The 12,382-nt window shown below is 35.5% G+C and overlaps 1 protein-coding gene across 3 annotated transcripts in view; it reads left to right on the top strand.

The window, feature by feature from the left end:
* Aph1b (aph-1B gamma-secretase subunit) overlaps window positions 1-12,382 on the top strand; it is a 29,786-nt gene that overhangs the window by 4,814 nt on the left and 12,590 nt on the right. For all 3 annotated transcript variants that reach the window (XM_040275980.2, XM_078049504.1, XM_005316660.5), the window contains 2 exons: window positions 1,691-1,761; window positions 2,938-3,060. In XM_040275980.2, the coding sequence (XP_040131914.2) occupies window positions 1,691-1,761; window positions 2,938-3,060 (194 nt within the window). The remainder of the gene's footprint in view (window positions 1-1,690; window positions 1,762-2,937; window positions 3,061-12,382) is intronic.

Here is a 12,382-nt window from a genome sequence, read left to right as displayed (position 1 = left end):
GTGCCAAAACATTCCCTCTCAAACACTCCTGTAAAATAGACTGAGGAAGTTTACTAAACTTTTGAACTTATATATTTCATGTATTTGTGATAGCAGCACTTTGCTATACCAAATAGTAAAAATATTTTTTATTCCTGAATCATTTTATAAAATAAATTCTAGAAAATTTATTCGTTTTACTTTATTGATAACTTTGTTGAAGGAGATCATTATTATTACATATGACTCATAAGCTTTAGTTAGTTTTTAACAGGATCCCTGTAATAGGTAAGTTTATTTTATTTAGGAAAATTGGATAATTTAGTTGGTTACTGCTCCAAAGAAATAGGAAAACTGTCACTTAAATTTCTGGCTTATACTTTTGAGTCCACAAAAGCAAAGAACACTTTTCTTATGCATATTAGTATTTTGGCTGAATTCTGCATTACCTTAATGTAGTCTATAATGAATTTACATACCTTGAAATTTAAATTAACACAATGCCAGAAATTAAGAATGTTCTGGTTAGTTTTGTGTTTTTAGAGTTCATCTCTCTCCTTTTTGTTTCAACACTTGCTGACAAATGAGTCAAAAATGTTAAATTTCCATTATTACTTTAGTAAACATGTGTTTCAGTATACATAATTTAAATATCCTTTAAGTCAGAATCTTACACTGTTGCGTAGTTCCAGGCCAAAAAGGAGTAGCAATAGTGCCTGTAGTGGAGCTGACCAGCCACATCTAGCATTCTGTACATATCAGGTGGAAAGTGGAGGCTCAATGATGTGTTTGTGGATTGGCTATAAAGGAAGCATATGATCACTCTGAAGATCATTTCTTGTTGAGCAGTATTCTATCCTTTCATTCAAATATTTATTTACCTCTTATTCCTGTAACATTTAATTCTACAGGATATAATAAAAGTATTAGGTTGTTTTCTTTCCTGAAGTCTATTGGAGATAGAAAATATACATGTAAAATATTTTAGAATCAGATATAATTAAGTACCCCTATGAGAGTTCAGATCATCAGTATTATAGAATTTAAGAGTAAGGAGGACTAGTGATAATCAACCATTGGAAGAGGCAGCTTTTTTAAGAAATTATTGCCTGGGGCCTGAGGGTATGACTCACTGGTATAGCATGTGCTTAGCATGTATGAGACCCTGGGTTCAATCCCCAGGAGAGAGAGAGAGGGGGGGGGGGAGGGAGAGGGAGAGGGAGAGGGAGAGGAGAAAAAAAGAAAGAAAATAGAGGAGGATAAGGAAGAAAAAGGAGAAAAGTTCTACAGAGTGCAAGACAGAAGGGAAGGAGGCAGTAAGTGTGGCACTAATAAAAGATAAAGTGGAGATGAAGACAGTGCTTTGGGAAAAGAAAAAAGTTCAGAGTGGTAAATTCCATGGATATTGAGATATTTATTGAGCTTAGAAATATAGTGTTGCTGTTTTTCTTATTAAATTAATTCCTTCATGACTTATTTACCTATGTTTTTCTTTTTTATATGAGCATTTAGAAAAAAGGCAGAAGTTAGAAATTGAAGCTGATTTTACTTAATTGAAAATGTGCTGGGTTTTGTTTGAATGGATTCTAGATTTAGAGTATAACCTGATCAGAGTCTTAGGAAGTATCTGGATTTGAAGTGTCTTGTGTACTTTCCTGACATACTGCTTTTTCTTCTTTTTAAAAAATGTATGTGTGTGGTTTTATTATAGAAAAGCCAGTGAGGGTTTGAAGAGCATAAACCCAGATGAGAGTGCACCCTCCATGCGATTGCTGGCCTATGGTAAGTTAGAACCATGCCATGTCATTAAGAAAAAAAAAAATCAGACTTGGCTTGAAAACTTTCTTTATCTTGCGGGGTACCGAGGCACATGCCACCTGTAATCTCAGCAGCTCAGGAGGCTGAGGCAGGAGGTTCATGAGTTCAAAGCTAGCTTCACAACTTAGTGAAGCCCTAAGCAACTCATCGAGACCCTGTCTCTAAATAAAATACATGTGCCTCAGTGGTTAAGCACCCCTGGGTTCAATCCCCGGTTCAAAAAGAACCCCACTACCTTCATCTTATCTTTTGTATCTTTAATAGGTTTCAAGCAGTATTTTATTACTGCCTTGACTTATTGGCATATATTATTTGTTTTTTTACAACTTTCCTGGTTCCTTATGTGAAGTAAAGTGATTACTGGTTACCTTTGTCTGTATGTTCATTAAATATTAATCAAGTTTGAAAGGTTTTTAACATATATACTATATTCTAGTTAACCAACAATTTCATAGTGATATAGCTTTCACTTTCCCTGATTGTTTACCATGACTTTAGCTGCACTAAGAGGACTCTTTTTTTTTTTTTTTTTTTTTTTGGTCGTTCAAAACATTACACAGTTCTTAATACATCATCTTTCACAGTTTGATTCAAGTGGGTTATGAACTCCCAACTTTACCCTGTATACAGATTGCTTTATATTAATTCAGGCATATCTTTTTTTAGGCATATCTTTGCATGTTATTCTTACAGAATTATGTTTTTAGATTGGGCTTAGGTCTCTAAATTGAGCCCAGGATCAAGCCTTACATGCATAGTCACCCTTCAAGTTCAATTCTGGTTCTAAGCCATCAAATTTAACTCTGTAGATTCTGTTACCATAAACCAAAGCCAGAACTTTAGCATCATATCCTCCTCTGCCTCATCTATTTCTTCTGTGTTTCTAGATCTTTTTCTATCCTTTTTTTTTTTTCATTTCTCTGCTGCATCCCACTGTTCATTTCCCTTTCTCTTACCATTTCTCTTTGTTCATCATGTAGGTAAGCACATGCCTTTCCAGAGCTGGCTGGCCACTGCTTCAAAAATAGCATATGTACCATTTCCCCTCTGGCAAAGTAGTATTCCCTAGTTCTTAGAATTTTTATTTGAATAGAAATCATAGCAAGAAAAGGGTTTAACAGTGTTTTTCTTCCTTTTTAGTTTCTGGCTTGGGCTTTGGAATCATGAGCGGAGTGTTTTCCTTTGTGAATACCCTGTCTGACTCCTTGGGGCCAGGTATTGTGGGCATTCATGGAGATTCTCCTCAGTTTTTCCTTAATTCAGGTATGTATCTGATAGCTGTGAATGGTCAGCCTTCTAGTGTAAATGATCATCCTCAGTGGAGTTCGCAGGCTTAGGAATTCAAGTGAATAAAAATTTATGTAATACCAAGGCAAAATACTCTTAGAAAGAGTATAAAGTGAAGAACCTAGGAAAATAAAAATTTTGGTTAGTGTTTTAGAATTTTAAGTGAAATTTAGCTTGTAAAAAATGTAGTTTTATTTTGTTATTCTAACAATGTTACTGTATAGTTGAAGTATTTATTAGAAGTTAATTTCCATAGGCTATATGTTCTTTTTGGTATTTGTAATTTTATATTTATAAGTCCTAATCATCACTTAATTTACATCTTAGTGCATTTGGGAGATAGGCAGTATAATTTAATCTTGAAATTAAGAGGAAAAGAAAAACCAATGAATTGATATTTTTATCCAAAGATGCAGTATAAAAGGACCAACTCAAATTTCTTTTCAACCACTAGCTAAAAATTTTCATCATGATGCAAAAATTGCAGATTTGAGTTACTAATATACATAATTAAGATTTCTCCTAAGTTCTGCATGAAGACTTTTAAAGAGAGGGGAAAACTCCACTGTGTTTTTAGTTATCTCTACAGCAGTTATACAATTAAAATAAGTGACCCTCACACATTATTTTAATTCCATCATTTTAACCTCTATGTAAAAGCTCCCCGCTTGTCCTCTAGTAGGGAGAATAAGGCAAAAAAAAAAAAAAAGTAAAAAATGTTAAAGAGACATAAAGAGATATGACCAATTTTTTTTAAAAATTGCTACATAAGAGACATTCTTCATGTTGTCATGACCCCCAAACCCAGTGTAAACTTTCACCACTCTCCCTAGACCCTTTGTTTTCATTTCAGTTCAGACTTTGTTATCTCCTCTCTAGATTAATGCCATCAACCCAAAACTGGTTAGTCTTCCCTTTACACACATTTTCATGTGAATTCATCCTATATGCAGTAACCAAACTAATTTGTCCAGTTTCAGAAGTTTTTGACTTTCCAACATCTATAGAAGAAAGTGAAGGATCTTTAATTCTGATTGCAAGTTAGAGGACCAGGAAGTGTGTTAATAATCGTACTTATTTAATGGCACCTTCAACATAGCAAATTATCTTCCTTGTAAATATTCGATAACAGGAATATTTCTAGATTTTTTTAAATGATTGTGCTGAGGGTTATATTTATACAAATGTAATATTAATACCTGGTGTCTGTTAAAGTTCAGTATAAGTTAATAAAACTCTAGTTTTATGTATTTTTTACACAGCTTGGTTACCTTGCACAGAAACTATTTTCTTTTCATTTTCAAATTTTACCAATTTCTTTCACTAGATGGTGCTAATTCCCTTCAATGAACTAGTCGGGTTTTCAAAAGTCCAACTTAAAATTATTCTTTTGGAAGAGTGTAAGAAAAGATTTACTAGCACGTTTGCCTTTATCCCTTTTACCACTGTTGTTGTATTTGTAATTTCTGTGAACTCAAAGAAAAATTCAATATTCAGTAAGATAATGTCTTTAGCCAGGTTTGGATAATAGACTGGCCATGCTGTGAATATGACCTACGGAATGAAAGAATAGCCATTATTTTATAATAAGTGAATTTCTTATTGTTATTCTCTGAAGCATAAACTTTGAATTATACATTTAAGAAATTGATTTTTATTTAAGCATAACCCCAAATTATATGTATATTTGTATTTTTGTTGTATATTATTTGCAATTACTGTTATTACCATTTATTTAGACACAAGCTCATTTTTAATTTTTCAGTTAAATTTATAAATTTATTTTTTTAACATATTCCATTATAAATGCCTAAGTAAAGTCAGAATAAATAGGAATATGAGGTCATTAGTATATCTATATTAGTGTATATTAATAAGATACACATTATATAATACCTGCATATACATAGGTTTTTGTTACAGAAAGGCATAGTTTATAAATAATATGTATGAGTTAAGTCTTTTTCATTTATAGTTATGTAGTAAGCTAGCATTGAATTATTAGAATCATTGTAATTTCTTGGAAATACTGAATAGAGATAGAAGTATTGAAATCAGAATCCCAAATTCAAGTCTTTTCCTAGCTCATTAATTTAGCAGTTGGAGCAAGTCCATCTGATTATTTAACTACTCCATAAATATTTATTTGGTATTTGTATTCAGTAGGAGTTATACCAAGCTATGAAAATATAGTTGATAGTCATATCTTTCATCCATATTGGTGAATAGAGCCAAATAGCTAATTACAATAAAGCATAATAAATGCTACAATAAGGAAGAGATAGTATAGTACTTTGCCTTTATCCCTTTTACCACTGTTGTGATTAATTAGCTAGTGGTGTAATTATTTGTTTAATGTCTCTCTCTCCAGTTGGATGCTAAGCCATGTAAGCGCATGGATTATACTGTTATGTTCACTGCTATATCCCCAGTACCTTGTAGAGTCCTTTGTTTCTAGATGGCACTCAATAAATATTTACTGAAAAATGAAAGCTAGGCACAGCTTATGGACTGCCATGCAGTTGAGATTTACTTAAAGATAATGGTAACTAGGCAGGTAAAGGAAGGGGGTTGTGCAGGAAGGATGTTCCAGGCAGAGGGAAGAGGCCTCTTCCCTTTAGGCCTGGCAGTGAGAAAGACATTGTTCACTAGGTAAAGGAAGTATCTTTCAGGAAGGGCAAAAGTAATGCCAAGTTCAGAGTTGTTAAGAATTAAATTAATTTAGATAAAATATATTTAAGGGCTTTATAAACTCCAAAGTGGCCTAAGAATGTTATCAAGGTAGAAAATTTGGTTCCTGAGATTAGAAAACAGAATTTAGAGGATAATTTCTTGAATATTACTCTGAATTATCTCCCTTGTACTTTAGGAGGGAAAAAATGTTTAATTTATTACTCAGTTTAAAAGGTCAGCTGATGTTTTTAAACTTCCCAAACCATTTCATTTCTTTTATATTTTCTGAACAGTGTTCTTATCTAGATACATTTTAAAACTTTTTTGCCATTAAAGCTTTTCACTGGGCAAAATCAGTACTGGTAAGACCACATGTGGACTTGTAATCATTGTGATTTAACAGGAATGCTGAAGTACTAAAATTCACATGGAAGAATAGGGTCAGCATGCTGAAAGATCTAGAAACTGTCCTATAAAGTGTAATTGAAAAAAAGGAATATTGAGCTTGAATAAAAATAAAACTTAAGAGGATTGTTGGAGATCAAGTTTTTCCTTCAGTTTCTCATTTCTTGTGATCAAATTATGCATCCACATAATTGCATGGCTTCATAGTGGCCAAAATGTACTTTTTTTGCCCCTTGATTTTGAGTCACATGCCTTGAATTGGTCAATCAATAAATATTAAGTAAGAGCATTAAAAAGTTCTTGCATGGTTGGACTTGAGTTCTTGGACATGGGTCACATTCCATGAGAACATGCCTTTGATAGTTAATGTCCACTTAGCATGGACCCCTGAATGAAAACACATAGAGCAGACCTGAGTACATCCTGCAGTGAGGAGCCCAATCCAGCAGTCTGCAGCAGAGCTGCCAACTGAGCCCTGTCTTCATTTGCCAAAGCACAGTCACAGTTAGTAAACCTGGTGAGTTCCTTTTTTTATTCATTCACATTTTTTGTTGATGACATTTTTGGTACTGGGGATTGAACCCAGGGTTGCTTTTACCACTATCTGAAGCACACTTAGGGTGATTAGGTCTCAATTTACTTTCTTGATTCCCTTTTAGTTGCTGTCCACTCTTTACTAATTAACTGATTTTTTTGGATTTAGTTATACAGTAAACATATTAACTCTCCATGAATCCCAGTTCACAATCTAGTTTTACTGGTCTACTAAATCCACTTCATCCCCTTTTCAACTCCTCCAGCTTTGGGGAATCCCTTAAAGATGCATGTTCAAGGTTAAACGGAACTTAACATTTGGCCATACATAATGAGAAAATACTTGTCATGGGAGTAACAATAGGTGTGTGCATAGCCCAGTTACCACCTAGGCCTATTGTAGACTCTAATAGCCTGTGATACTTTATAAAATGTGCACATCATGGGCATCAGTCTCATGCAGTGTGTAAATAAGTATATCTGTGTTGCTTCACCATCCTTGGCAGAAAGAATGGCCTGGGTTGTAGCTGTAATACTCAATGGCTCTTGTAGATATAATCCAGGTCACCTTGTGAGATACTGATGTCTCTTTCCTCATAGGGATGAGTGACAGATCTCTGCTATCTAAGTCAGTCAAATGCCTCCAATTCTCCATTCTCCATAGACCTTATTTCTTTATGTGTGAAATGGTCCTTATTATTTTCATCCAATGCTGCCCTTAATTTTTGGTATTTTGGGGTTTTGTTTCTTTTCCTTCACTGAATTCCAAAGAGAATTTTTTTCATAGCCAGTGATGAGCAAGAGACTACCCTGTAAATATTGCTTGCATTGGACAAAAGTCAGATTTGGAAAATCATCCAGAATGGTATATTCATTTAGCCCCATAAGAATGTATTTTTTTGTCTTCTAAATCCAGTGTTAATCATTTCAAAGTGGGAAAAAGAGCCTTTATTTTTCACCATTATTGCTTCATATGGCCTTCCTCAGCAACCTCAGCTTGATTCCACATAGCTCCATGGCTATGATAAGAAGCTATGTGCTGGGAATCCCAGAATTTCCTGACCTGTTCATGCCCTCTTCTCATGAAGGATGCCCTTCATTCCTGGGACCAGTGCACCAGTTCACTCTTCTACCTCTCCTTAGTTCTGCTGTGAGTCAAAATGTTCACATCAAGGCCACTGCAATGCATAACATCTGGGGGAATTGTTCACGTGTAACATATTTCATTGGTGTATTCTGAGGTTTTTCCAACATGATCCTGGAACAAGATTTAGCCAAATTTCCAAGAACCAGACTTTCTGCTTTTCCCTCTCTAGTGGAACTTTCTCTTTACATTCTGTGGAACTATTTGAAATCCTGCTGACTTTTCACCAAAAATCTGGGAGGACAGAGATGTCTGAACAACTTTAATGTGGTGCACCCCTGAATTCTTCCTCATCTCATTGATGTAATCTCTACTAGTTGCTCAGACCAATTTGTTTTATTGGACTCATTCCTGATTCTTCCTTTTTATTATAACCCATATGCAGTCCAGCTGCAGAAGGTATATCCAGTTTCATTTAAATCTTCACCCAAGTTTTTATAGGATTGCTTTTGCTTTATAAATGGCACCAGGAATAGATAGACTTGAGAGCTGATTTGGAGCAGGCATTTAAAGAAAAGGTAAATCTGATGGTATTGAAACTACTCTAAACCAGCAATAAGGTTTAAAAGGTTCTAATTTACTTCATGAAGTCAATGAAGCATTAATAGAAAGTAATAGAATCCTGAGAGCCCACAATCACTGCTTGCTGCCTGAGTGGGTCCCCCATTGGGGAGTTGTACCCTTGATGGCCATAAGCACTGCCTTGGACCCCATGCTCCTAATTGCAGCTCTAGCCAATGAGCTTTGGCATGATTTCTTTCTTTTCATTGGCACCAGGATTGAACTCAAGGGTTCTTAACCATTGAGTCACCTCCTCAGCCTTTTTAAATATTTGAGACAGGGTCTCACTAAGTTACTTAGGGCCTCACTAGGTTGCTGGGGCTGGCTTTGAACTCATGATCCTCCTGCCTCAGCCTTCCAAGCTGCTGGGATTACAGATTTGCACCACCATACACCTGGCTTGGTGTGGTTTTTTAGTGCATTTTTTGTGGCAGTAGCTGACTAATGTAGAAAATTTCAATTTTTTTTAATGTGCCTCATATGGAAAAAAAGAGTTGTATTTCTTCAAAAAACTTTCCTATGATTAAAAAGCAGGAGTTAGAGTAGTTTCTCAACTACAATACTATTGACATTTTGGGGCCAGATAATTTTTTATTGGGGAACTGTCTTTTGCATAGTGTAGGGCTTTTAACAGCATCCTTGGCTTCTATCCACTAGATAACAGAAAAAAATGTGACAATACCATTTCCAGATGTGACGAGTAAAAGTATTCAGTAAACGCCTTACCAAATGTCCTCTGGGGTCATAATCACCCTAGCTGAGAATTACTGAGTTAGAGGAAGGCAGATTTGAGAACATTTACCATAGTAGCTATTTAATGAAGTAAGCTCCTAAATTGGAAGCATTCAAAGTGGACCCCGTGGGACTGATTTTTTTCCATATGTGAGGGGACTGGATTACATGACTAATAAGAGGCCTCCCAATGTTCATACTATCACATTGATGGGTTAATTTGGGAAGAGTATGTATTTCAACATTCTTCAGTATTGCTAGGGGGGCTTTAAACATAACATTATATCCTTGGTAGTCCATTCAGCTCATAAACATGCCTCAGGAATGTTTTCATAAATATGAAATGATGAGTTCTATTTTAAACACCTGCAGTCATTTAAGTTGCTTTTGGGACATCTTGTTTATAATCTTTTTGGTATAAAGGGACAGTACCATAACTTTCTTACTGCCATATAATATGAGATGGTTTTAACATGTATTTTTTAAAATAATGGATAATAATTTTTTGTTAGTTGCTCAAAACATGGATAATAAATTTAATACTGGAGAATTTTAATACTGAACAATATCTGGGACCTGACTCCTGCTTACACTTGACTGGAGATCTCTCTCAAATCCAGAGGGTTCCTATAACCTGGAGGAGTAGAGGGCAGGCTCCCACTTCATAGAACCCAGAAACCTCAGACCCTTAGAAAAGAAGCCAAAAGCCCTTTGGTATTCACAGCCTGCTTCTAGGCAGCAAGGGCCAAGTGCTGGGTTTGGAGAAGTCTCTGTTGCTGCCACCACCCATAAGCAGCCCTTATGTCTCTCTAACGTAGTCAGAAACACACTGAGGTGATTAAGAGAGACCTAGATTACAGATTACAGCAGTTTATGTTCTCTCAGGAATCCAGAGTTAGCATTAGTTGCTATCTTAGGCCATTGTTTTCATAGGGACAGAAAAGTTTATATCAGGAATGAGAGAAGGACATGGTACTTAGGGATCTGAATGCTGGAATATTTGGGGTTTATTCATTAAAGAAGTTAGTAAAAGAGGCAATACTAAATGTTACCTCTTAAAGATAACAGTGAAACTTTTTTGTTTTTACATAGGTTAGATCAAGCCAGGTGTGGTGGCACATGCCTATAATCCCAGTGACTCCAGAGGTTGAGGCAGGAGTATTGAAAGTTCGAGGCCAGCCTTGGCAACTTAGGCCCTAAACAACTTAGATCCTGTCTTTAAAAATGAAAAGGGCTAGGGATGTCACTCAGTGGTAAAGCACCTCTGGGTTTAATCCCCTGTACCTAATAAATTAGTAAATAAGTTTTTAAAAAGACTGGGGATATAGCTCAGTGGTAAAGTGCCCCTGGATTAAATTCCTAGTACCAAAAAAAAAAAAAAAAAAGGTTTAGATTGAAACATTGTTTGCCTAGAGATTTAGCCTTAGAAGATTATTAGAAGAGGAAATCCATTGTCAAACTAAACAGCTACAGTTGTCACAAACAGAGGTACAGTACTTGCTAAAATTGTTCAGCTTTCTGGATATTCTAAACTATTGGAAATTCTGGAAGCTCCTTTTATTAATCTATTAGCTAACTTTGGTATTATATTTGGAGAAGGTTTTTTTTTCTAAGAAAAATATTGGAACAAAGCAAATATTAGGGCTAATCGTTAAAGGACTTTTAGGACTTTAATGAGAAAGGCTTAAAAATTAGGAGGCTCTTTTGGGCTAGGGATGTGGCTCAAGGGGTAGCGCACTTGCCTGGCATGCATGCGGCCTGGGTTCGATCCTCGGCACCACATACAAAGATGTGTGTCCGCCAAAAACTAAAAAATAAATATTAAAAAAAAAATTCTCTCTCTCTAAAGAAAAAAAATTAGGAGGCTCTCTAGAGAGGTTTGCTGCTAGAAAACCTTCATTTCTGGTTGAAATAAATTCCATTTGCTAATGGAAGTATCAAAATAGCATATATGCAGTTATAGCTACCTGAATGTGGCAGGGTAGTTCAAATACCCAGGTCTTAGTGTCTGTTGGATCTCTTAACAGTTGCAGAGGGAATAAACAATAACTTTCAGTATTCTGCCATAGTACCTTGTGATGGTAAGGGCTCACGATGACCAATCAAAGCCAGTCAGAAACCAGTGGTGGCTATTAAATAAGTAGTCAGGTAGAAATGTATAATATTTTGATATGTGAGAGATTTCCTTTAGATATTATGTTAATAAAACAGTAAGCTGAAAGATGAGGCAAGGCTCCCAGAAACTGTTTTGTGGAAGATGCAGTGCTTAGCACAGACCTGTCCCATACTGAGCACTGAATAAATACCTATGCAGATAATGGAAGAAGACAGGAAGAAAATAAATGTAAGAGTAATACAAATTCAAAGGGAAAAAAATCTTAAGAATGAAAAAGAATGCATTTTAAATACATAGCCAAATACTCAGGGGATTTGGATAAATGTGGTAATTGCTTGCTGCTTTGCTTCACTTTCCCACCTTATAGTACGGCTCACTAAGGACCCTGGCTTATTCATTAACCATAGCACAGAGTAGTCAACATTTATTGAAAAGCTGTGGTTTGCCAAGCACTATACTTTCTGTGAGGTATTATCCTCACTTTAGAAATGAAGGAAATGGAGAAGTTGAATAACTTGTCCAAAGATACACAATGGAGCTGGCATGATTCTAACTCAGGATTGTCTGACACCAAAGATCTATGTATAATATTCAGGCCAGACTATCTAAGTGCTCACTAAATATGTGTAGAGTACAGATTAAAAAACAAAGTAGAAGCCAGGCACTATGGCACATGCCTGTAATCCCAGCAACTTGGGAAGCTGAGGCAGAAGGATTGCAAGTTCAAGGCCACCCTGGGCAACTTAACAAGATCCTGTCTCAAAAATATTTAAAAACAATAAAAGGGACTGGGGTTGTAGCTCAGTGGTAAAGCAAATTTGGTTTCAATACCCACTATTAAAAAAAATGTGAAATGTATACATCAGGGAAGAATCCACTGAAGAAATTACATTTGAGGTGGATCTTAAATAAAAGTAAGATTTGGTTGCGGTGAAATGGGGAAAGATATTGGTGAGGTGTAGAGTATGTAGCCAAGAGGATAAATCTGTTAAAAAAAAACAGTATGGTCAAAGAAAAGAAGAGTTCTGGTTTTCTACTTTAAGGATGTATTTGAAGATACATTAGTAGAGGTATATTGTCAGAATTTGGGTCCAGATTGTACAGGGCCTTGAATGCTAGTCTGAGATGTCTGT

The sequence above is a fragment of the Ictidomys tridecemlineatus genome, chromosome 5 (assembly GCF_052094955.1).
Source record: "Ictidomys tridecemlineatus isolate mIctTri1 chromosome 5, mIctTri1.hap1, whole genome shotgun sequence".
Classification (NCBI taxonomy): domain Eukaryota; kingdom Metazoa; phylum Chordata; class Mammalia; order Rodentia; family Sciuridae; genus Ictidomys; species Ictidomys tridecemlineatus.
This window is presented reverse-complemented; position numbering and strand designations above follow the sequence as displayed.